The sequence below is a fragment of the Ahaetulla prasina genome, chromosome 2 (genome assembly GCF_028640845.1).
Source record: "Ahaetulla prasina isolate Xishuangbanna chromosome 2, ASM2864084v1, whole genome shotgun sequence".
Taxonomy (NCBI): domain Eukaryota; kingdom Metazoa; phylum Chordata; class Lepidosauria; order Squamata; family Colubridae; genus Ahaetulla; species Ahaetulla prasina.
The window spans coordinates 74,651,489-74,679,395 of NC_080540.1; the positions used below are offsets into that span (position 1 = coordinate 74,651,489).

General features: G+C 41.3%; 1 protein-coding gene across 1 annotated transcript in view; it reads right to left on the minus strand.

Moving 5' to 3' along the window:
* Positions 1-19,543, minus strand: part of SEMA3G (semaphorin 3G) — a 114,267-nt gene extending 94,724 nt beyond the window's left edge. The window contains exon 1 of the mRNA XM_058168255.1: positions 18,888-19,543. Within this exon, the coding sequence (XP_058024238.1) occupies positions 18,888-19,008 (121 nt within the window). The 5' untranslated portion in view covers positions 19,009-19,543. The remainder of the gene's footprint in view (positions 1-18,887) is intronic.
* Positions 19,544-27,907: the final 8,364 nt, after the last annotated feature.

The following is a 27,907-nucleotide window of genomic DNA, read 5'->3' on the forward strand; positions in this document are numbered from 1 at the left end:
CACTGATGACCATTCATTCATTCTGAAGCAACTTCCTATTTAATAGTTTCTGGAAGACCAACAATGAGGGTGCCATCCTAATATCAATGAGGAAGTTGTTCTGTAACATGGGAGCTGCAATTGAAAAACACTGTTTATGTACCCCATCTCTTTACCCTCTCTCACCTGTGGCAACTTTAGATGATATTGATAGTAAATCAGTACTGGATGAATTTGATGGACCATTTCTGAATGGAGAAGGAGACCATGGAAGTCCCTGAGTTCCAAGCCATAGTTAGCGTTAAAGATCAAAACCAACCCCTGAATTGCACCTGAAGACTTATTGGTAACCAATGCAGCAATTCAGAAGAGGTGTTCTGTTATGTATTCATGTATGTACCTTTAAATATTTGGGCGGGAAATCAGCACGTTGCTGATTGGACGAAGCCGCCAGTAGAACTGTATATAAGGAGAGGTTTTTCCCCAGCTTAGTCGCTGGGTTCACCATATATTAAAGAGCTGTTGTCACTACCCTGGTCTCCAGCCTCGTTACTTCCCGAACTTAACATTGGCGACGAAGGTGGGATCTCGAGGCTAAGGAGAACCAGAACCGAGCTGAAGCACAAAAGAACCGAACCCAGCAAACACAGGCAGAAAAGCGGAGATGGCCAGTTACACTCCGCCCGCACCGTTTGACCCGGCTAAAGAGAAATGGGGAACGTATATGACCCGTTTCGAAAGCTTTCTAGAAGCCAACGAACTGCAAGGAGTTCCAGATAACCGCAAAAGGGCTTATTTCTTAAGCCACTGTGGTCCGGAGGTCATTAATATCGCGGAAGCCCTGGCAGAGCCAACGCCGATACAATCGGTATCGTGGCCAACTCTGCAGACCTTACTAAAAAACCATTTCGCACCAACGCCGTCCAAATACGTGCGGCGGTTTGAATTCGGAGAGCGAAGACAGATGGAGGGCGAATCCATAGGTGACTACATGGCCGCCCTAAGGAAAGCGTCCAAGGACTGCGGATACCGCGACCTAGACGAGGTGCTCCTCAAGCAACTCATCCGAGGGGTCAGAGACATCCGTTTGAGGCGACGGCTGCTAGCAAAGAGCAACCTAACGCTGGCCAACGCTCTGGACGAAGCCAGAGCACATGAAATGTCCACCCAAGCGGCGGAGACACTGCAAAAGCCTCTCCCACCAAAGGCGAACACAAAGCCAACTCCAGTGCACCAGGAGGAGGTTCAGACCGAATCCGACGGGGAAGATGAGGAAGGGGTCTGCCGAACCGAGAAACGCGACAAAGAGGACCGAGACGAATGCGGAAGCTGCGGAGGTCAACACCAGCGCCAACGCTGCAAGTTTAAGGACGCAACATGTCGGCGGTGCGGAAAGAAAGGGCACCTAGCTCAAGTTTGTCGAGCGGCCCAACCTTCCCGCCGAAAATTCAAATCGGCCAATCAGAGCGCGGGATCGGCAAGGCGACCCGCGATTGGCTCAAACAAAAAAGGCGCGGATTCAAACCAAACGACTGTGGTTATAGGCCGCGCCTCAACCCGAGTGGAGAAGAAGATCTTCACCAAACCCAAAATAGAAGGAGTACGGTGCCGGCTCGAAGTAGACACGGGATCAGCGATCACCATCATGTCCTGGGACACTTTGGCGAAGTCACTGCCGTCAGTCGCGAAGCGCCACCTGCAAGCACAACGGCTACGAGTCCACGACTACCAAGGGAATCGCATTCCTGTTCGAGGGACCACCTCCGTCCGAGTCGAGTACGGACCACACAAGAAGACCCTGCCCATCACGATCGTCGAAGGGACCCTGCCCAGTCTGTTGGGACTAGACTGGTTTCGTGCCCTGGGCATGGGAGTGACTGGCATCTACAGAAGTGACTGTAACCTGAAAGACATTCTCTTGAACGAGTTCGAAGATGTCTTCAAGGACTGCCTGGGCAAGTACAAGGGGACCCCTATTTCCTTCAACTTAGACCCCCAGGTAGCCCCCATTAGGTTAAAGGCAAGGAGAGTCCCTTTTGCCCTGAAACCGAAAATTGACAAGGAGCTGGATAAGCTCATAAATCAGGGGATTTTGGTGCCAGTCGACCACGCAAAGTGGGAGACGCCAATCGTCACCCCAATAAAACCAGATGGGTCCATTAGAATATGCGCTGACTACAAGGCGACGCTAAACAAAGCCTTACAGAAAAGCGCTTACCCCGTTCCCGTGGTGCAACACCTACTGCACTCTTTGGGGCAAGGGCAAGTCTTTGCAAAGTTAGACTTGGCCCAAGCCTACCAACAACTGCCCGTAGACGCCAACACAGCTGAAGCCCAAACGATTGTAACCCACAGGGGTGCATTCAAGTGCACCAGATTACAATTTGGGGTGAGTGTGGCACCGGGACTGTTCCAAAACTTAATGGAACGACTGTTACAAGGGCTCCCAGGGGTAGTTCCCTACTTCGATGATGTCTTAATATCAGCAGAAAACGTAGAGGAATTGGGGGAGCGGTTAAGAAAAGTTCTGGGCATTTTCCGGTCAGCCGGACTGAAGGTTAAAGTGAACAAATGCCAGATAGGGGTAGAGTCCGTCGAATTCTTGGGCTACCGTATAGACAAGAAAGGGATTCACCCCACTGAGAGCAAGGTCAAGGCAATCAGAAAGGCTCCAGCGCCCAAAAACAAAGCAGAGCTACAGGCATTCCTTGGGCTAGTGAATTTTTACGCGGTTTTTTAAAAAAACAAAGCGACCGTCGCCGAACCACTGCATAAGCTTTTAGGGAAAAATACTGTTTGGTCTTGGGGAAAGTCGGAGAACAGGGCTTTCGAAGCAGTAAAAAACCTGCTCTCGAGCGATAGCCTGCTCATCCAATATCATAACTCATTGCCCCTAGTGCTGGTTTGCGATGCCTCCCCTTACGGGGTGGGGGCTGTACTCAGCCACAGACTTCCAAACGGTACAGAAGCCCCTATAGCCTTCTACTCTAGAACAATGTCCTCCCCAGAGAGGAACTATAGCCAATTAGATAAGGAAGCGCTAGCAATTGTGTCAGGGGTAAAAAAATTCCACGAATATGTTTTTGGGCGAGATTTTGAAATTGTGACTGACCACAGACCGCTGTTAGGAATACTGGCTGGCGACCGCCCAACGCCTGTGGCACTTTCGCCACGTTTGACTCGATGGACTATTTTCTTAGCCGCTTATTCTTACAAGCTACAGCATCGACCAGGAAAAGAAGTGGGGCATGCGGACGCGTTAAGCAGATGCCCACTACCAGGGGCGATCGAAGACCCCACTCCGGGGACGCCCATCCTGCTTATTGACTCTTTGGACTCTGGCCCAGTCACATCTAAGGAAGTGGCTCGGGCATCATACCGGGACATTATGTTGAGGACTGTACTCGGTTGGGTACAAAGAGGGTGGCCCGCTGCGCCGGGCGAACGTTTTAAGGAATTTGTTAAAAAACGTGATGAGCTCTCGGCTCAAGGGGGGTGCCTGTTATGGGGCGATCGTGTGGTAATTCCGGATAAATTAAGGGGAAAGGTACTGGACCTCCTCCACGAGGGTCACCCAGGGATCGTAAGGATGAAGGGTCTAGCAAGAAGCTATGTGTGGTGGCCCCTCATGGACTCAGAGATTGCTGAGAGGGTAGGGAAGTGCCAAGCTTGCCAAGAGTCCAGACCTCTACCCCCAACGGCCCCAGTCAGGGAATGGGAAAAACCCCAAGGGCCCTGGTCAAGAATCCACATTGACTTTGCTGGCCCTTTCCATGGCCAAACTTTCCTAGTGGTTGTCGACTCATTCTCTAAATGGTTGGAGATCATAATCATGAAATCCACTACGGCCGAGGCAGTAATCGCAGCCCTGCGCCACCTATTCGCAACCCACGGGTTGCCTGACACTCTGGTGTCCGACAACGGCCCGCAATTCACGGCAGCCCAGTTCGAAGAATACTTGGCAGAGGAGGGCATCCGACATGCCCTCTCTGCACCTTTCCACCCTGCGTCGAATGGCCTTGCAGAGCGTTCCGTCCGGAGCGCTAAGGAGGCATTGTCCAGGCTCAAGCCAGGTGACTGGCAAACAAAGATAGATTTCTTTCTGGCCGTTCAGCATAGAACCCCAAGCACTGCTACCGGCAGAAGCCCAGCCGAATTATTGATGGGACGGAAACTCCGGTGCCCACTTGACCGTTTGAATCCCCATTACATACCAGAGGGTTACAAGGGGGAAATAGACAAAACAAGGGAATTGGGCATAGGCGACCGAGTGTGGGCCCGCAACTATGGGGATGGCCCAAGTTGGCTCGCAGGGCAAATCATAAAAGCAACCGGTCCAAAATCATACTTGGTCGAGTTACAAGACAACCGAGTATGGAGGCGCCACATAGATCAGATAAGGAAACGAATAACTGAACAACCCGAGCCAAATGAAACAGATCATGACCACTCCTTATTTGAACCCACAGCTGACCATGACCCGGGGGAGGCGCAAGACTTAGCTGAGGTCCCGGAGGTCCAGCGACGCCATCAGGTTCCCGAGGGAAACGGCAGGGAAAAGTACAAAAGTAATCCAAGGCCGGATGGCCAAGAAAAAGAGTCTGCAAGTAATCCAGGGCCCGATGGCCTAGAGAAAGAGCTGGGAGGAGAAAAAAGCCCCTCCGACCAGCTCAAAACACCACCCAGGACTGAACCGCGCAGGTCTGAAAGAATTAGGAGACGCCCAGGTTATTTGCGTGACTACGTCGAAAAATAACATGTAAATAATATGTAAATAGAAGCAAAGTGTTTTCTGGGAGGGGAGGAGTGTTATGTATTCATGTATGTACCTTTAAATATTTGGGCGGGAAATCAGCACGTTGCTGATTGGACGAAGCCGCCAGTAGAACTGTATATAAGGAGAGGTTTTTCCCCAGCTTAGTCGCTGGGTTCACCATATATTAAAGAGCTGTTGTCACTACCCTGGTCTCCAGCCTCGTTACTTCCCGAACTTAACATGTTCCATGACTATAGTGGTTCTAATTTGCTAATATCTGGGCTACCATACCTTGTAATAATTATAGTTTCTGAACCGTTTTCAAAGGCAGCTGCATGCAAAGCACACTGCAGAATCCAAATAGGGGGTGATGACAGAACACCACCGTAAGTTACTGGGACAACAACTCTCTCTTCCAGGTACGGATGTCACAGCTGCAGAGACACAGATGGATGATGGCTCACCTGACTGTAGTCTTCACCTACTTCTCAGGCAAAAGCTGTGAGTTCAGGATGAGAAGTTTTGATAGTTTAGAATGGTCTTTTATGCTTCCAGTTGTGAAGAAGATGAATTCTTGCTCAGATTTTCTACCAGGAATTCAGTCTTATCATGAAACAGCGAAGAATATCTAAACCATGCTACATCATAAAAAGCAGAGGTCTCCAACCTTAGCAACTTTAAGACTTGTGGCTTTGCTGGCTGAGGAATTCTGGGAGTTGAAGTCCACAAGTCTTACAGTTGCCAAGGTTGGAGACCACTGATATAAAGGACAAGACAAGGTTGCCCAATTCTCCCTCTTTAATTTTATTGAACCATTAGCAGAAAAGATTCAATAGGATAGTTATTTTTTAGAGTTAAAATGGCAAGATAAGTATATAAGTTCAAAGTGTACACTGATCAAGTTGTAGTTATTGTTACTCATCCAAGGGAGTCTTTAGAATTAATAATAGAATATATACAATAATACTGTATAGGATCTTGGATAAACAACAATAAGACACGGTTGATTGCATGGAAATTCTCCAAAGAGGAATAACAATTCCTAAGATAAACATCAGGGTTTAATATTACTATTAAATCAATAAAATAATTAGGAATTGACTTAGCTAGAAAATAATATATACTCTAGTATAATTTGTAAATCTGAAAGAGTGTAATGGACATTCTTAGATGAAAAAAAGTTGAACACATTTTGGCTAAGGAGAATGTTAACAGAAACGAACATTCTTCCAAGAGTTAGTTTCCTGTTCCAAATGATTTTAATAAACATTGATGAAAAGATGCTGAATGAGTGGTAAAGACAAAATGTGTAATTTCATCTGGTTAAATAAACAAACAAGAATTAAACTTCAGATTTAAACTTCGATTCAAACTAAGAAAGGAACAGGATTTGCAGAAATAACTTTGGATGATCGTAAGTATGAACTCTGTTAAAAGCAGCTTATTAAATGCATAGGGTAAATATATTTTTTAATAATTCTTTTTGATTTATGACTTTAGTTATTTAATAAAATGCAGACTTTATAGGATAAATATTTTTTAAAAGAATAAAAAATAAATATATATTTTCATGAAGCGATCGATGCTGAAAAGTTTGATCATTGGTCAAAAAAATCTTGACAGCCTGCAAAAATAAAATCGCTCGAGATTCTTTCCTGGTCAAAAGTGCTTCAAGTATTTTAAATGAGCAGTCTAGTACAGAAGGAATTGAAAAAACAAGGTGAACATGCTCAGAATGTTTGACTGAATTTGAAATGCTTGTCATACAAAATGCAGAACACTTGCTGGATTTTTATGTAAGTTGGTATTGAAATGTGATTCAGAGACCAAGCTAGTTAAAGATTACATAATCAAAAAGAGACAGACAATACTTAAATTATATAATTGACAAGCAACAATGACAGCATTAATGGAAGACCAGCATCAGATTCACTGTGAATAATACACTATAAGAAAGTAACTACAAACGTTCTGCTGATAAATTATCCCAGTGACAATTGTTAAAAAGTTGTGTAATTGTTAACAACTGGGATGTTCTACCATATCTGGTGGTAATGCCATAAACAATTCAACTATTATTTAGATGATTTACTGCAACATGCAACAAACATGCAACAAAATAGGAACTGACTTTCCTATTCTACCATATATTTTTCTGTTAAGTATTACTAAACTTAATATATCTATAAAATACACTGAGCTCACTTTATATGTTCCCAGAATACTTTATGCTTTTTATTGAAAATCAATCTCATTCTTTCATTAAAGAGAAGCCGACTTAAATTGTGGAAGTGTACAATAATCCCCAAAATAATGGCATTCTGAAAAGAAGACTGATGTTAGTTTCAACTTGAAACTTTTATGGAGTACAAGTAGACAGAAGACTTGCTGAGACATCCAGGCTTTGGCTTCTCTTAAAAGTTCTAAACTTTTCAGTTAAAATTATTTATTTTTATTATACAGAAATCTTGTTTTATTTTTTTTAATAACAATTAAATGTAGCAATGTATTTATTATTTAATGAAACAATATAAATACTCTTTCTGACAGTTTAACAGTAGAAAATGTTAAAATGCTAAACTGTCTTAAAATTATTTGATTTTTATTCTAATCCAAATTAATACATAAAGATAAAAATGAAATGTTTCTTCCAATGGAAGAGTTTGCAATCTGAGCAGCTTCCAAAGCACCCATTCAAGACTTCCACACCATCTCAGGCTCAGCCCAGGATAAAAAGGCAGAGTATTATCAGTATGGTATCTCAACACAAAACTAATGGGTGATGTCTCCTACTAGCCTCATCAAGATGACTCAGGACAAGTCAACCAAAGCATGCTGGATCCTATAAAGCAGTGGTCACCAACTGCTGGTCCGCAAGAAAATTTTGGTAGTTCGCAGAAAAATTATTTTCATTTTTTATATTGCACTAAATACTATTTATCTTTTAAAAAAATCATATTAGTGGTCCGTGGGATTTAAAATTATGAATTTGGTGGTCCCTGAGATCCGAAAGGTTGGTGAACCCTGCTATAAAGGATGCCATAGCCATCAACTAACACTTTGACCAACACCATCCCATGTGATTTGACAGATTGACCAACACCATCTCTTGTGGCTTTGATTAATTGAGGTTTTCCATAACACTTTTTAATAAGCAAGTTTCACATGCAGAATTCCTTTCTAATCGTAAGGAATTACCTTATAATTTTTGGCACATTTTGATTAGTATACCTCAAGTACAACTGAAGTCCAGTAGAATCTCTGATCTAGACATGACCTTGCAGGCCAATACATTGTTGCATCTCACCGACTGTGAGGCCCAGGCAATGCACTGACAAACTGTGCTCACAGGATACACACAGGCATTCCAAGCCATGATGTCATTGTCTTTACAATATTAGAGGGAATACAATGCAGACAAAAATACTTTGTAACAGAAAGACCATGCATAACCTTACTTTCTCACATATGACTACATAGACTAAAGGAAATGTAGCAGATCCTAGGCAATGGAAAACAACATGCAGGCTTTATTTATACATTTAAAATATTTATATTTATAAATTACGTTTCTGCCCATTAGGGCCTTCGACTAATTTAAACCAGGAAGTCAAGAAAATGACAACAGAGTAAAAGACAAAGCAAAACATTATGTAGAACTGGGGATGGGATTGTGCCAGCCTGATCTTTCCTGGCAACTGCTTTGTCTAACTTAGTACATCTTCATTTCTCACTCATGGAACATGTTACCCTCTTGGTCTACCCCATCCAATCCAAATCAACCATTCAGTGACCTCTAAAGCCACGTTCTTATTTTCTGCCACTTCTCTTATTCTGAGGTTGCTTTTAGATAGGCCTCAAATGAAGTTAGGAATGTGATCTTAGAGTTGTTTGTATATTTGTTTGTTTAGTAAATTTATTTTATATGGCTGCCTATCTACTCAAGGGACTCTACAATAAAAACAAAAACAAACCACTTGTATTGATCCATTAAAAAGAAAGTGGACTGAGGCTCCTAAAAATCGCATTATACTGTGTAGCTCACCGAACAAACCACATCCATTCCCTTTTTATTATTAAGAATGTAAAATACAAATGAAAATAAAAGTAATAGGAAAGTGGGAAAGGAAGAAAAAGAGAAAGAAAAAAATGAGGAATAAAATAGGACAAGAAAAAAAGGCACTGACTTCCAATTTTTTTTCAGTGCAGTAAAATGCAAATGTAAATGCAAACTAGAATTATACCCTCAACTTTTTATTGCATCAGTCTAACAAATACTAGCCACTTTCATAAGAAACTAGATTAATCAGGAAAACCCCAAAGTCAAAATTTCCAAAAAAAAATTCTGTCTCAAGCGCAAAATCCAGAAATGATTTCCAGGTAGAAATAAAACTGGATATATTTTTTCCTCTGATTGAAACATCAATTTTGCCATCTCTGTTAGTTCTGACACTTTTTCCATCCAGTGCTCAGTTGTGGGGATTGATGTCTCTCTCCATTTCCGTGCATATTCAATTCTTGGTGCAGTTAACATATATAGTAATAAAGCTCCAAGTCTTTTTTTCCCCCAACTCCTTATCCAGTAATCCTAAAAGAAAAACTTCTGGTCTCAATTTTATGCTAAGGATATAAACCGCATCCATTCCATCAACCCCTCAACATTCAGTCTCAGCGCCCAAGGGAAGAGCCACGGTTTCACAACTGGCTTACCAGATTTGTGTTGCAAAAGATGCATAGCAAACAGCATTTCTTTATTTCTGCTGCCATGTAGGCATCATCCAGAAACTTGCAGCCCCGTTGCCGTCGCCCAGGTTATCTTGACAGTGTGATTCTCATGTTCCTGAGTTTTGGTACCTGGTTCTCCTCCCACAATGTTGTTCTACAGTTATATATATATTTTAGATAAGGATAGAGAATCCCATATTGGAAAAGAGTCACTTCCTCAAATGACACCTGTACATTTCTATATTTATTTTTTAATCTATAGGTGTCCAACAGATTCATCCATTTCAGGGTGGATTTCAAAAATTTTTTACTACCAGTTCTGTGGGTGTGGCTTGGTGGGCGTGGCAAGAAAAGGATACTGTAAAATCTCCATTCCCTCCCCATTCCAGGGGAAGGTTATTGCAAAATCCCCATTTCCTCCCAATCAGCTGGGACTTGGGAGGCAGAGAATAGATGGGGACGGGGCCAGTCAGAATTTTTACTGGTTTAGAAAACTTAGAACTCCGTCGCCTTTGTCAAGACCTAAGTTTAACTCATAGAATCATCTATTGTAATGTCCTTCCTGTTAAAGACTACTTCAGCTTTAATTGCAATAATACAAGAGCAACCAATAGATTTAAACTTAATGTTAACCGCTTCAATCTAGATTGCAGAAAATATGACTTCTGTAACAGAATTATCTGTGCTTGGAATGCATTACCTGACTCTGTGGTCTCTTCTCATAACCCCAAAAGCTTTAACCAAAAACTTTCTACTATCGACCTCACCCCATTCCTAAGAGGACTATAAGGGGCGTGCATAAGAGCACAAACGTGCCTACCTACCAATCCTGTCCTATTGTTTTTCATTCTTATACATATATGCTTATACTTCCTCATATTTCCTCATATATATGTTTATATACTATATAACCATTTTGTGTGATGCTTATGTATATTGTTGTGACAAATAAATAAATAAATAAATAAAAACCCACCTCTAATCCACTTGTTCTACACCAGAATAAGCTCAAATGGTAGCTTTTTTTAAAAAAAGTTTTTAAGCCACAGAATTGAAAAAGAAGACATTTAGATATGCAGAGCTGTATACTTAGATTAGGAGGCTTAGTGCTCTCTGAGCTTGCTTGCTTTCTTGCAGACGTTACCCTAACTAGGTAACATCATCTGTGTTAGAAAGGAGTGCTGTTTGCTCTCAGTTTATATTCTAATGGCTTGCCCTGTCAGTAGGGGTGCTCTTAGAAATTATTTGGTTGGGCTGTTTACTGTTGGCTTCTTTGGCAATTTACTTGATTGGGGTATTGTTTACTTGATTGTTGGTCTGATAATCTTGGAATTAATCTATGCTGATCTGCTGATTGCTAATGGAGAAGTGCTTGTGTATTTTTGTTCTCTTTTTGGCTGGTTGATTGTCTCTTTTGCATAGTCTATAGATGTTGTTAATGTCAATGTGTCTATTGATGGCTAATTTGTCAGACTGCCAGGTTCCTAGAAATTCTCTGGCATCTTCGGACTTGGTCTTGGAGTTAGATTAACTTCAAGATTAACTTCAGACCAACAATCAAGTAAGCAATACCCCAATCAAGAAACTGTCAAAGAAGCCAACAGTAAACAACTCAACCAAAAAAACTCTTAAGACCACTCTCACCAACACTGACAGGGCAAGCCATGAGAATATAAACTGAGAACAAACGGCACTCCTTACTAGCACTGCTGATGTTTCCTAGTTTTGGTAATGAAACATCTACAAGAAAACAAGTTCAGAGAGCAGCAAGGACCCCTCATTTCAACCCTGAGCTACAAATATTCTCCTTTATTAGGGGGCCTAATTGTAAGAAAGGCATACACATGCAAATTCAGCATTTGTTATATTTTTTCCCAGACCCAAGCCTTCCCTGTCTGGTCTATTGTGTGTGATTGGGTCAGTGAAGCAGGAGCTGTTTTAAAATAAACAACCTAAGAAAGGAAATAGTGTGGATGAGAAGTAAGCAAGACATTTCAACATATGAATGGAGAAAAAGGATGTTTGGCCCTGTTTCTTTGAAAAGTAAAAGAGGGAAGGACGCCTTCTGGGCATTAGGCATGATCAACAGCAGCCAACATAGTTCTATCTCCAAACCCCTGTTCTCTCCAATAATTATTTCAGAGTTGAGTTGTCCTAGGCCCACCTAATCCATCACATGGTGCTGGAGAGATTCAGAATTTAGCTCAAATTGCACTCAAGGCTCAGGGATCTCCTTCCCTCCCTCGCCCCCCCCCTCCTCACTCCTGAAAGCAGAGCTTTGATTGACTGGCAATTGCTGGGATTTTCTGACTGTTTATGGCACCGAATGAGAGGTACAGCTCTGGGACAGGCATTTCCAAAAATTAAAGGGCCACTTAGCAGGTGGTGAAAAAGCAAGAAGTAATACAAGATGGCTTACACAGGGATTTTTTTAAAAAAACACAGACATACTATACTATTAACAGTCCAAAAACAGTTTGCCAAAGACATCCCTTTACAATGAAGTGGCTTATATACATATGTATGTGTGCATGCATCTGTTTACATGCATGCACATGTGTGCTGTGCTTGCTTATGGTAATTGAAACTATATATGTGCTACCTTTTTTTTTTCCTGAAAGGTGCACTAAGCTGTGGCCATAAAGCAGAAGAGTGGCAATGGGAAGATGAGTGTCCTACAACTGCCTCTTCTCTGCTTCCCATTTCAAGATCAATTAGGAGGCACAGACATTATCTAATCCTAATCTTAATAAAAGGAAAAAAGGAAAATAAGGGTGTGTTTTTTTTAAAAAAAATCACCTAATGCAGACTACAAGTCAATATTGGATACTTGTGAGCTCTGTGATTTGCTGTAGAAAGTTCTTTCATTGGAATTCCTACTGATCCATTATTTTTTTTTTGTTTAAGGTCCCATCAGGCAGTTCATGGCACCTTAAACATGAGACAATTGTTGAGTATTTGCTATAATAGATCAGGAAGCCTCTCCCTAGAATTCCATACCCATTGTTAAATTGAGCTACTCATTCACATTTTTAGAGTCTGTTCCAAGGGCCTTGATTATCACTGGAATAATTTCCAGTTTTGCTTTCAGTAATAGCTCTGGTTATTGTTTCTGTCACTATTCATATGGGTACTTAAGGCCTCATCAAGTTTAGCACAAATCTGGACATATACCTAAGTGATTTGGTACCAGAGAAGTAAAGGACCCATTAACTAACCTAAATATTTATTTTATTTTTATCTATTTATTTTGTCACAACATCATATAAAAAGGATTATATAGTATATAAACATATATATGAGTAAATATTAGGAGGTATAAGCATCAATATATATATAGGAAGAAGAAAAGAAAAACAATAGGACAGGAACGGTAGGCACGTTTGTGCGCTTATGCACGCCCCTTATAGATAGCATACTAGATAGCATACTAGATATCTTTTTGAGATAGGAACCATGTAGGTTTTTTCTCCTGATACGATAAAATAAGAGAATTGACTGTGGTTGAGATCACCCTGGGTAAGGTGCGATGAAATAAAACCTTCTGTCCCTATTTTACTCTGATTCTCAAAATTAATTCTCTCTCTTGCAGAACCTATGAACCCTTTGCAGTGGCCATAGGCACTATAAGTAGGAAGAGGGTAAATAGCTTTCCTCCTGAGTAAAGTAACTAGTTCCAATAAAACACTGTCCTAGTTTACCATGTCTTGCGAATGCAATCTATAAATAACTGGGAGAAAAGTTCTTTATAAGTTTTTTTTTCAAAAGTGCAGAACAAAGAGCCTTTCTCAAACACATTTCCTAGCTATATCCATATGTTTGGATTTATATAGTTCTCTGATTGCAGAACTTTTTACTATGCTACCCAGTATAAGATTCCCAAAAAACTAAAATACTACATATTGACAGTGACAAGTGGCTGGTTGCATTATTATTTTAAGGCAGTTCTAACATTTTCCTCCCTTCTCAGATGAGGCACATGGATAGCCTACGGCGTTCCTCCTAGAATAATTTCACTTAGACCCTCATATAAATATACCCCTTCTCAGATTCAAGATTCCCAGATCATAGCCTACAACATCTCATCAGCATGGATCTTAGCCAGAAGGACCAGGTCTGCCTTTGGGAAAAAGATCTCCATAGCTATTCAGTCTAAGCCAGGGGTGTCCAAACTTGGTCCCTTTAAGACTTGTGGACTTCAACTCCCAGAGTCCCTCAGCCAGCAAAGCTGGCTGAGGAACTCTGGGAGTTGAAGTCCACAAGTCTTAAAGGGACCAAGTTTGGACACCCCTGGTCTAAGCCACCCAACTCTTCTGTTTTACATTTCCTGCCCTCCCACAGTTGCTCCTAAAAGCAGATTTTCCTTATTTCCTTTAGCCTATTTGACGTTAGACTATCTTTGTTTGCTGGCCACGATGTTTCTTTTTGCATGGAGCAGCATCTTAGAGGAAAGACGAGAACATTTGTTTGGAAAGTGAACTAAATAGATGCAGACACAGCTACTTCAACAATACCTCAGTACAATGTGTGTGTCAACCTTAAAATGACTCATAAGGGTAGAAGTGCCAATAACTATTCCTCTGAGAAGCACATGTGAATTTTACTACTGGCTTTTGTGGGAACAAACCATCAAAAGAGCAACCTCTGCTTTTCACTATAATGCAAGGTTGTGGTCACTAGTGGGTGGCTTCTTGGATTTCTTACTGCCACCAACCTTCATATTCCACAACAAGGATAAGTTTCAAAGATTATAAAATCCCCACATCTCCTTCATGCGGCCCTCAAGTGCCCTTTTTGTGGCAATCTGATCATCACTGTTCAAAATGGAATGCAGAGTTTATTTCCATTTTGTGATGCAAAACAGAAGAAAACTAACAAACTGTAAATCCTAAACATACCACAAAGAAGGAACAATCCAAACAATTCTGCTTAAACAACTACGCTTATGTAAGTTGTGGCTCCATTCCCTTTGTAACCCTCAGATCTTCAAAATGGTCTGTGGAGCCTTCAGAACATCCCACCCCATCCCTAAATTGCATCAAACCAGGATGTCTCAAGGAATGTTCAAATTTATTAGACATAATACTTACATCGAGTGACATGTGTTCCAGTTAATTGAAATTCCTGTTTTTCTCTTTATCGTTGGAATCTTCTGTAATATCACAGAGCACCAGAGCGCCCTATTCAGCCTTTAAGTCCAATACTGACAAAAGGACTAACATAATAATTATGCCTTCACCTCCAATGCTTTGAACAACATTTTACCAAACTATTACAACTGAGGCTTTACTGGTCACTGACAGCTTTCTCTAGTGCTCATATTTGAACAAAACATTGACTCTGAAGGATATCTTCACAAAAGAAGGGTATTTTGCTATTCTAGAAGAGCCAGTGAGCCATTGAGAACTGCAACAATTCACTGATTAGCCTCTTGACTAAGCCCAACCTTAGATCAAGAATTATGGGGTTCAGAGCTAGCTTAAGAAGTAGATGGCATCTCGAATAATAAATTTAGGAAATCAAAAAGCATCCCCAATGGTAGGGAGCAAAAAAATGTCCATGACAATAAAGACAGCAAGTTCTACCAACTGATCACTGTCCTACTGATTGTAGGGCTGCCCTAGGCATTTGGCAAGAAACAATATTTCAGGACCTGGCAAGTGAATGATTAAATATACAACATTCCAATAGTGTTTCCTTATCCTGCAGACAAGCAATATACAAATTTTCACAGTAGACATTCAAAGTATGCAAATTCCACCTAACCTCTCAGATTGTCTCTCAATTGTTCTGACACTTAGGCCCAGACTCATCATTTATAATGATAACTGCAAGTAATCCAGTCCATCTGATCCATCACTGAGAGTTCAGGTAACTTTACAAGCATCGAAGACACCTGAAGCATTCTTCCCCTTGTTCTCACTCATATTACCTCTCCAGATACCATCGTTCTGCTTCCATTCTGGCCCAAAGAAATGCAGCCTTGGAAAAAGGCCACCTGTTTTATGATCCTTGTTTTATGATCCTTGTTTTATTTATTTTTATTTATTTTTATTTACATTTATATCCCGCCCTTCTCCGAAGACTCAGGGCGGCTTACAGTGTGTAAGGCAATAGTCTCATTCTATTTGTATATTTACAAAGTCAACTTATTGCCCCCCCAACAATCTGGGTCCTCATTTTACCTACCTTATAAAGGATGGAAGGCTGAGTCAACCTTGGGCCTGGTGGGACTAGAACCTGCAGTAATTGCAGGCAGCTGTGTTTTAATAACAGGCTATCTTACAGCCTGAGCCACTCAAGGACCCCTATGATCCTTGTTACTCTCCAGGGAATCCAGGTCAAGACAGAAGGCTGGGAGGAAGATAGCCCAGCAACGTCATATATAGAAGGTCCCAAGTTCAATCCTGGAGTTGTTCAGATCATGCAAGACTGCCTGATCTCTGAGAAAGTCAGTAGGTTTGTTATAGATTCGTGATGGCGAACCTATGGCATGCGTGCCACAGGTGGCACACACAGCCATATCAGTGGGCACGCAAGCTCAACTCCGGCGCACCAGCTGATTTTCGGGTCTTCTGGGCCCACCAGAAGTAGGAAAACAGGCTGTTTCCTGCCTCCAGAGGGCCTGAGTGGAGAAGACCTGTTTTTCTCTCTCACCTGGCTCCAGGGCCTCTCTAGGAGTCTGGGGAGGGCCTTCCCCACCACCCCGGAGATCCTCCAGAGACCGAAAACAGCCCATCTGACAATTTCCGGTGGGACCAGAAGGACCTCCGGGGGGGGAGTGGGAAAGGCCATTTTCGCCCTCTCCAGACTCCTAGAGAGGCCCTGGAGCCAGGTGAGAAAGAAAAATGGGCCATCGCTTGCCAGGAGGGGGGAAGGGGGGGTTGCGCATGCATGCATGGGGGCAGGGTGCATAGAATTATGGGTGTGGGCATGCACACGCGTGACACCCACCCACCCCACCCCACTCCTGGCACGCAATGTTAAAAAAGTTAGTCATCATTGTTATTATAAATGATACCAATAAAGGAGAATATTTGTAGTTCAGGGTTGAAATAAGGGCGCTCTCTGAGCTTAATTGTTCTCTTGCAGACATTTCATTACCCAAACTAACAGTGCTAACGAACATCTGCAAAACAATGTCCAAGCTCAGAGAGCACCAAGGACCCCCCTCACATACAATATCACTTAGCGGTAAAAGCAGAGCCACCGGTTTAACCTCTCACAAGTTGTCTTCAGTATTCTCTCATCAGCACAGACTCATCAGTCTGCTAACAAGACAATAACTTCCATGAAGAAGCATCATATAATTTGGTGGTGGTACAAGTAATAATTATTTTTTAAATTATAACTTAAATAATAAAGGGAGAATGTATTCAACCCGTGGTTCTCAACCTGTGGTCTACGGACCCGGGGGTGGAGGGGTCCATGTCATCAAAGGGGGTCCATGAAAGCTTGAAGAAATGTTATGATCTGAAACTTGAGTTAAGTCTTGGAGGTCCGTGGCCATAGTCCATGACCACAAAAGGTACTTAAAAGGTTTCGTGGTGAAGGAAAGATTGAAACCCACTGTTTTAGACAATTGAAAAGCAATAAAAATTCCTCTGCAAATCAGAAAAAACAATAAAATCACAGCACAACACATTGCAGAATATAACGTGTGAAGTATATATATATAACGTGTGTATAACGTGTGAAGAATATAACGTGTGAAGCAAGTAGGAAAATAAAACCGGAAACTGTAGGTAACTTCAGTGAAAGTTGTTGTTGTTTTTTTATTTGCATTTATATCCCGCCCTTCTCCGAAGACTCAGGGCGGCTTACACTATGTCAGACAATAGTCTTCATCCATTTGTATATTATATACAAAGTCAACTTATTGCCCCCAACAATCTGGGTCCTCATTTTACCTACCTTATAAAGGATGGAAGGCTGAGTCAACCTTGGGCCTGGTGGGACTTGAACTTGCAGTAATTGCAAGCAGCTGCTGTTAATAACAGACTGCATTAGTCTGTTGAGCCACCAGAGGCCCTGTTCAGCAATTTATGACAAAAAGCACATCCTGGGGCTAAAGACTTTGCTGGGTTGGTGATTCCTGTAAACCTGCTTTTTCCAGGCAAATGCCACTCAGCCACATAGCTACAATAGCTAGTATGTTCTTGAGATGGTGCATAGAGACCCTATTAAATATGAACTGTCCTTAGGTGGGGCTTCATAAATACAGGCATTGTACATAGAACCATGTGAAAGAAAACTTTATGAGTGCTTGTTATATCGCCCAATCAGAAAGAAAATTAGCAAAACTCCCAGAGAGGGTTGGTTTTTTCCCCTTCACCCTCTAGTGGTAAAATTTCAGGAAAGACAAATGAAATCTATCAGTATTTACACACAGGGCTGACAACTTTTACAAAAATCTAACATGTAAAGTGCTTAGTTTTCTTGCCTGCATGCTGATAAAATAAAGCACATTTGTTGATTTTGATGCATCAAGTTGCTGTCAAGGGAATCAAGGCATGGCACCGGCAGATGATTTTGCTTTTGGATCAGTTGGTAATGTTAACTGATTTGTATGCTTGTTTGACATGCTTTTTTTTGGGTTGATTATATTGTATGTATATTACTAGAAAACATCCTTGCAGAAATCTACAGTGCAAATTCTGGTATCTCTCAATTGCATGCAATTCAACACTCCCCCCACATGCAAAAACCATCCCATACACATTATATAAACTCATAACTTTTGCATTCTTGATTTGGAACATACTCCACACACGTGCACAGTGCTGAAGCCAAAATCTCCTGCCTGCCATTCTTCGACTTTTTTTTTTTCTTATCTATCTCGCTGTTCTTCACTTACCCCTAACCGCGATATAGACCTGCCCAGGAGAAAATGAGTCACCATTTAAATCAGTTCAAAGGATTTTAATAATCCCTACCTCTTTAAAGAATGCGGATCTCAGTCCAAAGATCCCCTTTGAGATTTAGGGACCTGTAATGAATCTAGCAAGTGCAGAATGAGGTAGCCTGGCTGCTCTAATGCTGCTAGTCTCTACAACTATCTCGTTCGTGCACACACTCGCTGTCCTCCAGATTTAATCAACGCACCGCAAAAAGTGAAAGACCAAAGATTAGATCAAAAAAAGATCCCAAAAGATTGTAGAGCTAAAACTATAAAGGGATTCACCCAAACAACACGTGCAGAAACGCAGATTAAAGAGAGGCGAAGGCAATCGTGGAATTGGGAAGCAAGTGGCCGTCGACGGCCTCTGGATCCCTCCAGGTTCGCTTGCTCAGCCTCAGTTCCCCATCTGCGAAATGGGATCATCAGCGTCCCTATCGCCGAGGCTTAACCGAAGGCAAAAAAATAAAAAATCAGAAAAGGGTTTAGAAGGAATTTAGAAAGAACTGCAAAGGCGTCTCCCTTTACCTTTATAGGAGAGGCGGAGGCGAGGCACGCGGCCCTTGGCAGCCTTGCAGACGGCGACGAGGTCCCAGCTGAGCCACCACCACATTCCCAGGCCGGCGAAAAGGGCTCCCACGAGCTGCATAGCCCCTCACTTGCCGGGCTGGGCAGCCCTCGCTGCCCCGCCAAAAGTTCTTTCAAACTCCGTGGGGCTTTTGTCCCGAGTCCCGCAGCCTTTCTGAGGCCGCGCGTCCAGCTGCCTAGGGGAAGCTCCAGAAGCCGGCTCGCTCGCCCGCCCTCAAGCGCGCCTTGCTCTTCAGCTGGACGCCGCCACCGCCGCGCATTTCCCCCGAAGTTCTGCACGCGAGGGCTCCACCCAGCTTCTAGCGCCGGAGACTGCCGGAGCCCGAGAGCCGAGAAGGAAAAGGCCGGAGGGAAGCGCGATCTTGTCTCCAAACTCAAGACTTCCCGGCAGCTGCCCGCCTCTGAGTTGTCCGCGGCGGATGGGCAAGGGGAAGCGGGCAGGCTAGCTCGGAGCTCAAGACCCACCCGCCGGCCAGCGGCCGTGTCTGGATCAACCCTCTGGAATTCGGCCCACGTTCTGCCTACTTTCTCCTCCGCTGGACCCCAAAGTTCAAGTCCTCCCTGCTGGAGGAATTCCACTTACGGCCTCCGGTCTATTTACCAGTTAGGGGGTTTAGGGTTGATCCTTGCCTATTTATTTATTTATTTATTTATTTATTTATTTATTTATTTATTTATTTATTTATTTATTTATTTATTTATTTATTTTGTCAAAACATCATACAAAAAGATTATATAGTATATAAACATATATATGAGTAAATATTAGGAGGTATAAGCATATATATATATGTATATAGGAAGAAGAAAAGAAAAACAATAGGACAGGAACGTTAGGCACGTTTGTGTGCTTATGCACGCCCCTTATGGTCCTCTTAGGAATGGGGTGAGGTCAATAGTAGAAAGTTTTTGGTTAAAGCTTTTAGGATTATAGGAAGAGTCAGGTAAAGTATTCCAAGCACTGATGATTCTGTTACAGAAGTCATATTTTTTGCAATCTAGATTAAAGCGGTTGACATTAAGTTTAAATCTATTGGTTGCTCTTGTATTATTGCAATTAAAGCTGAAGTAGTCTTTAACAGGAAGGACATTACAATAGATGATTCTATGAGTTAAATTTGAGTTCCTAGTTTTCTAAGTCTAGGATTTCAAGTCTGGTGGGATAAGGTATTTTGTTGTTTTCAGAGGAATGGAGAACTCTTCTTGTAAAATATTTCTGGACACGTCCAATTGTATTGATGTCAGAGATGTGGTGAGGGTTCCAAACAGGCAAGCTGTATTCTAGAATTGTTCTAGCAAATGTTTTATATGCTCTTGTTAGTAGTGTAGTGTTTTTGGAAAAGAAGCTACGTAAGATTAGGTTTACAACTCTTAGAGCTTTTTTTGCTATGTAGTTGCAGTGGGCTTTGGCACTTAGATCATTTGACATGAAAACTCCAAGGTCTTTAACGAGATGGGAGTTATCTGTAAGGTAATGTCCATCGAGTATGTACTTAGTGTTTGGGTTCTTTTTTCCAATATGTAAGACTGAGCATTTGTTGGTTTGGGGTTAGGTGGGGTGTACTTTGTATTTGTTGGTTTGGGGTGGGGTGGGGGGTACATGGAATAAAAAGGAAAAAAGGCAGTGGTGAAATCCAATTTTTTTTACTACCAGTTCTGTGGGCATGGCTTGGTGGGCTTGGTGTGGCTTGGTGGGTGTGGCAGGACAACGATACAGCAAAATCTCCATTCCCATCTCACTCCAGGGGAAGGATACTGCAAAATCCCCATTCCCTCCCCATTCCTGGTGGAAGTATATTGCAAGATGTCCACTTCCACTCCACTCTGGGGCCAGCCAGAAGTGGTATTTGCTAGTTCTCAGAACTACTCAAAATTTCCGCTACCGGTTTCTCCAGAATCTGTCAGAACCTGCTGGATTTCACCCCTGAAAAAGGGAGACAGTCGAATTTGACTGAATTTGAATTGAATTTGACAGGAATTGTTTCCTGCTGGTTTTATCTTCAGCTGGAAGGAAAAAGAGGTGAGGTCACCAGTAGCCAGGTGAATGGACCCAGCTGCAGTGGCATAGGGGCACTCCTGAAAGATGTGAAGGACCAGGTTCAGGATGGATCATCATGGACAAAATCTATCTGTGTGGTCCCTTAGAGTGGTGTATAATCAATTAATACATGTCTGTGATAGTTTTTCTGTCCTAAAGAATGCCCTTTGTTGCCCTTCGAAGACTATTGTGTCCAGCCAAAAGAGAAGATTCCAGGGAGGTCCAAGTCTTCTGGCTGCTAAAAGACTTTTTGGATTGCCCCTTTGGGTTCCTTTGTATGAGTACCAAGGGCTGCACAATTATTATTATTATTAAAAGGAGAGGGTGTAAAGAAATGTGCTGACAAGCATTCCTAATATCAATCAAGGTAGTCATAGGGATGACCTCATTATGCCAGCCAAAGAACAGAGCCAAACAACAGCTATAGTCCTATAGCTTTGTACAGTGTTGCAAGTTTCATATTTAGTGCTAAACTACATGTATTATTCCTGCTTGACAGCTTGGGGAAGTTGGGGGATTTCCAGTAAGCAACAATTAAGCAAATCAGGTTTTAGGTCAATGGATTAATCCAGGCAGGTTCCTTATTTCCAAGTAAGCAAAGGCCAACATTGTATGTATACTTGTTTTGTAAACTACAATATATGATAGAATCATAGAGTTGGGGAGGGTCACAGAGATTTCTGAGCCCAACATTCTACTTAGTACAAGAACCCAAATCCAATAAATTGTCAAGAATGTATAAAAGTACGTCACATAAATGTTGGAAATGTAAATATAAAGAAGGGACTTTTTATCATCTACAGTGGACATGTGATAAAGCAAAAAAATATTGGAGTAGGATTCATATCTTAATACAGAAAATTCTTAAAAGTGAATATAGAAAGAAAACCAGAGACTTTTCTTTGGGGTTTAATGGAAGACTTGGGGGGAAATAATAAAAACTCTGATGTTATATATGTTGATGGCAGCGAGACTACCCTACACACACAAATGGAAGGTCACCTCAGTTCCCACAATGGATGAATGGCTCCTAAAACTGATAGAGTTAGCAGAGACGGCTAAATTGACTGCTTTGATCAAAGAAAAAAATACAAATACTTTTATTTCTCCTTGGAAACCACTTCTGGGCTTTGTGCTTGAGGTGGAAAAAAATGAAACTTTTATTTTGGGTTTTACCAATTACCGTATATACTCGAGTATAAGCCGAGTTTTTCAGCACGTTTTTTGTGCTGAAAAACGTCCCCTCGGCTTATACTCGGGTCTATACGGCTTATACTCGAGTTTTTTTAAGCCTCGCTTATACTCGAGTATATACGGCTTATACTCGAGTTTTTTTTTTTTTTTTTTCACATTTTACCGGACGGAAGCCCTGCCGGTGCAGTGAGAGGGCGGGGCGGGGGAGCCGCCAGCCTTCTCAGCTGAGGGAGGGAGGCTTTCCCCAACCGGTAGGTGCCTCATTTCCCACCCTCGGCTTATACTCGAGTCCCCAGTTTACCCCAGTTTTTGGGGTAAAATTGGGGACCTCGGCTTATACTCGGATCGGCTTATATTCGAGTATATACGGTAGATAGATTTGTTATTATAGAAATGGCTAGTCTCTATTATTATGAAAAAGTAAAAAGTTGAGGGTAGATATTAATGCCTTATTTTACTGCACCAAAGGAGTCGGAAGTCAATATCTTCCCCGACTATCCCCTTCTCTTTTTCCTTTCCTAATTTCCCTAATATTTGCTTTTGTATTCTTTTTGTATGTCATGTTATAAATTAATAAAACTATATAAAAACAAAACAGCAAAAAAATACAAGAATCCAAATCAAAGCATCCCAGGTTCTCTAACTTCCTCTTGAACACATCCAAAGAAAGTCCCACCACTTGTCTGAGTGACTGGTTCCCCTGTCAAACTGCCCTTATCATTAGGAAGTTTTTGTCTAGTGTTGAAAAAGAATCTACAGTCCTATAATTAAAATCTGTTATTTCCTGTTCTGCTCTCTGGCACAAGACAGAAGGGGTCCTGACCTTCTCCTATGGGGCATCTTTTCAGATATTTCAAGGGTGCTATTCTATTCCCTCTCAGCAATTTTTTCTCAAGGCTAACATATCATGTTCATCCAATTTCGTTCTGCAGGTTTTAGTATGTAGTCTTCTAAGTGTCCTCATTGTCATTTTCTGAACTGGGTCCAATTTCTCAGACTCCTTTTAAAGTGTGATTTCCGTTTTAAGTGTGGACTTAAATTGTGGGGGTCCTGACCCAAGCAAAAAATAATGAAATTGTTACTTCCTGTGATTGGATGCCCGTTTCATTTGCTTTCTTTAAACAGCCACATCATATTACTGGCTCATTTACAATTTCTAATCAAGGATTAAGCCAAAGACTTTCATTTTCTGCAAGTGTTATTACTGAGCCAGGTGATCCCTGATCCTATTCTTTGTACATCTTATTTTTGTCCCCTAGGTAAAGAATTTTGCACTTGTCTTTGTTAAACTTCATTATTTTCTTTTCAATCCATTCCTCCAGTACATTGTGATCACTTAGAGTCGTTTTTACTTCTAAAGCATACAATATATCCAACCCCATTTTTATAATTTGCAAACTTCATAATCATTCCCTTCAGTTCATCATTCAAATCTTTAATGAAAATAGTGAAGAATAGAAGACCCTGGATATTTTTGTTTTGTTTTGAGATCTTCACTAAACCTGTTCAGTTACAGTATTGGTCCTTAATTTTCCTCTACTTACCAAAATGTTCATTTCTTGGGTATAAGCTATCTAATCCAATTTTGTATTATCTGGAAATACCAAAAGAATTCCTTCCCATCCATCTTAAGCTACTTTTCTTAGAGCTTCTCTTCCCATGGAATTCTATTTATCAGTTATTGATCTAGATTTATTAAGATCTGTTTTTCTGAAGACAAAACACAGGTTTTACCTCTATTTTTGTTGTTCTTAGTTGCAAAATCGTGTTCAACTCATTGCAATCCCATGGACAACTTTCCTCCAGGCCTTCTTGTCCTCTACCATCCCCCGGAGTCCATTCAAGCTCACGCCTATTGCTTCAGTGACTCCATCCAACCACCTTGTTCTCTGTCGTCCCCTTCTTGTTTTTCCTTCAATCTTTCTCAGAACTAGGCTCTTCTCCAGTGAGTCCTTCTTCTCATTAGGTGGCCAAAGTATTTGAGTTTATCTTCAGGATTTGGCCTTCTAAAGAGCAGTCAGGGTTGATCTCCTCTAAGACTGACTGGTTTGATCTTCTCCAGCATTATAATTCAAAGGCCTCAATTCTTTGGCGTTCAGTCTTTCTTATGGTCCAACTTTCACAGCCATACATTGCAACTGGGAAAACCATAGCCTTGACTATACGCACTTTTGTTGACAGGGTGATGTCTCTGCTTTTTAGTACACTGTCTAGATTTGCCATAGCTTTCCTCCCCAGGAGCAAGCGTCTTAATTTCTTGGCTGCAGTCCCCATCTGCGGTGATCTTGGAGCCCAGGAAAATAAAATCTGTTACTTCCTCCATTTGTTTCCCATCTATTTACCAGGAATTAACAGGGCCGGATGCCATGATCTTAATTTTCTTAATGTTGAGTTTCAAGCCAACTTTTGCACTCTCCTTCTTCACCTGGATGTCAACATGTCTGTTTTTGACCCTCTGTGCATGTGTGGAGGTGTTGCGCGCACTCACATTTGCGAACCAGTAGCGAAGGTAAGTGAATTTCACCCCTGACACCCCACACACACATTAAACAGTCTTACTAAATTCAGGTACCAATTTAAAACATACACTATTAAAGTGGATTAAGTTTAGATGTCATCTGCATAAGGATGATATCATCATCATCATCGTTTTAAAATAAACTCGCTCAGAATTCCATGTGATTGTTGAATAACAAGCAGAATAAAATTTAATCACAAGCCATCATATTTTCACTGAAATTTCATGGAAGCTCTACTTCTAAAAATAGCTTAAGATCCTCATAGTAAATGGCTGAGCCAATGCGATGGAAAGCTGGAAGCCTCAACTCTTCTCCCAAAAGCCTCCTGGCACTTTACTTCCATTTCCTGTTTTGTGGTAACAGCTTGTTAATTTCTGTTGCCATCACCTAATTTATAGGGAACAGTTGATTTGACATCCACGCTTTAACGGCACTGTTGAGAGAAATGAGACTTTCATAAACACTGCTGCCTTTCTGGCAATGAAAACAAAGAGCAAAAATTAAAATAATTTCAGTACTGACATTGTAGTATAAAGGCATAGTATCTAGAGGATTTAGTCTTTTTCCCTGCCTTATGTGATAGTTCAATCCCACAAGAGATATACAAAATTAAAAGGAAAGAATAAAAGTCAAAAGCTTTTAAAAACAATACTAAAAAGGAAATATTCCTTTTAGATATTTGAGATGAAAAAGAGACCAGCCCAGTTCAAGGGAAAAGCAGCTAATAGCAGAAAAATCTAAAAGACAATATCACTAGGATGGTATTGTTTTGCTCTATTAAAAGATGAGAGAATTCCAAATTCATACTGGCAATCACAAGAATATTTTATAGAGGAAAATGTATTTTATAGAACAATGCCTAAAGTATGGGATAAAAGTTGTAAGGTAAAGGTAACAATTCTGTGGTCGTGTGGCTGGCATGACTAAACGCCAAAGGCGCACAGAACGCTGTTACCTTCCCACCAAAGGTGATCCCTATTTTTCTACTTGCATTTTTACATGCTTTCGAACTGCTAGGTTGGCAGAAGCTGTGGCAAGTAACAGGAGCTCACCCCATTATGCGGCACTTGGGATTTGAATCGCTGAACTGCCGACCTTTTGATCAACAAGCTGAGCGTCTTAGCCACTGAGCCACCATGTCCACAGAGAAATAAAAGACAGAAGAGCATGAGACATTAGCAAAACAGAATCAACTCTAACACAAATGCCAGGCTATAACTTTAATTTCACTTTATTTTATTATTTATAGTATTTCTATGTTGCTCTATTATACTATAGAATAACCTTTTTCTAAAGCAAAACTTCTGTGCAATGGTTGGTTCACAGGCTGATAAGGATTCAGGAGATGGCTTTGTAAACAGTCATCTGCAAGTTTCTCTGTTATCTATGAAAAAAATCACCTCCTTGTCAGTTCCCAAGAAATGTGTTAGAAAGAATCCGAAGAGTCTCCACCAGACTGTATTTTAAGATAAATTGGTGCTAAATGGGAAATAATTCAGCTGCTGAAATGCTTGCAATCCTTATCTATTTCATCTCAATAAATCCTGTCAGTGGCAAAGTTGCTTGAAGACATTACTTTCAGTTGAGTCAGCTACCAAATGCCTGATGTTCTGCTTCAGTCACCTAGACATCTCCCAGAATCTAGAACTTGCCAGAACACTTCTATTTTAATAGGTATTTTCCATAGTTGCATTTTATCACATTACTATCTTAATACTGCAGTGAAAGGAGAAATTAATTATTGAACACACTTAACCTAGTGGCTGAATTAATCCATTCCGGATTTGTTCAGTACATTGAACCATGAGTTAACAAAGCTGAAAGTTAAAAAAAAGTTAGACCAAGGTAACATAAGCCAAGTGTTGTATGTTGTATGCATGAGCCTACTAGCTCTTTAAATGACCTGGATAAGTATGTTGTACAAACATAGCTATAATAAATTTGGCAACCACAGAAAAAAGCTCATTGTTGACTTGATTCTGTCGTTCCAAATTATAAACTGGTCCTGATGCAAGCCTAGGTTTACTTGATTAGAATTAAATTCCGCAGAAGCGACAGTTGCAACACACTGAACCCCAAACTGGTTAACCACATTTTAGTCTAGTATATTGTGCAATATTGTTAGTTTATGATTTTTAGGTGAACCCTGAAAAATTGGGTAAAATTGAGTAAACTACAGTTACGAAAACCATGGCTAAGCTGGCTAGAATAAATATTTCTTACATCTGGATAAATATTCAGTCTCATGCCAGCAGTGTAAATGGTTAATTTAATACACTTTACAAAATCCTTTATTACCCTAATGTAGCTTTGGAGGAATATAAGGGAAACAATGCTTATTGTTTCAAGCAGACCATCATTAGCCATTGTGTGCCATTACTGTATGCTCCATTAAATATCAGGGGTCCAGATAGAAATGAAATTAAAAAGACAAGACACATCTTAAGAAGTAGATGAGCCAGTTTTAAGTTGTCCAGACAGATTTACTATCCTTTCCTGTGGGGCTAGCAGGGAAAGGTGAGCTTTGAAGAAAGTTCTGGAACGCATAAGAAAACTCCCAAATTATTGACCTCCCTCTCAGAAATGACAGGCATTTTATCTTGGCAGGATAACAGATAAGTTTTCTCTCTTACCCTCAGTCCAGATTTTGTAAGAATTTGGAAAGCCTGTAAGGTATAGTAAGCAGGAGAGACAAGTTGGTTGTCAGACACTCCAGACCTGAAATTGTTAAGTTATCTTACACCACTTACAGAGTCTCAGCTTTGCCTGAGTAGCCTGGGGAAACCAAGGTGCCCCACTCCAAATTCCTTGCCAAGAGGATAGTATCACGGCATAATTTAGCACACTCACAGGCTCTGTCCTGGTGAATTATGTTAGATAGTCGATTTAGGCAGATTACTGAAAGTGCTATTCACAAGCAACGTGCTCAGTGGTGAAATCCAATTTTTTTTACTACCGGTTCTGTGGGTGTGCCTTGGTGGGCATGGCTTGATGGGCGTGGCATGAGAAGGATACTGCAAAATCCCCATTCCCTCCCCACTCTAGGGAAAGGATACTGCAAAATCCCCATTCCCTCCCCACTCTGGGGCCAGCCAGAGGTGGTATTTGCCGGTTCTCCAAACTACTCAAAATTTCCCCTACCAGTTCTCCAGAACCTTTCAGAACCTGCTGGATTTCACCCCTGAATGTGCTACATTCACAGACCTATT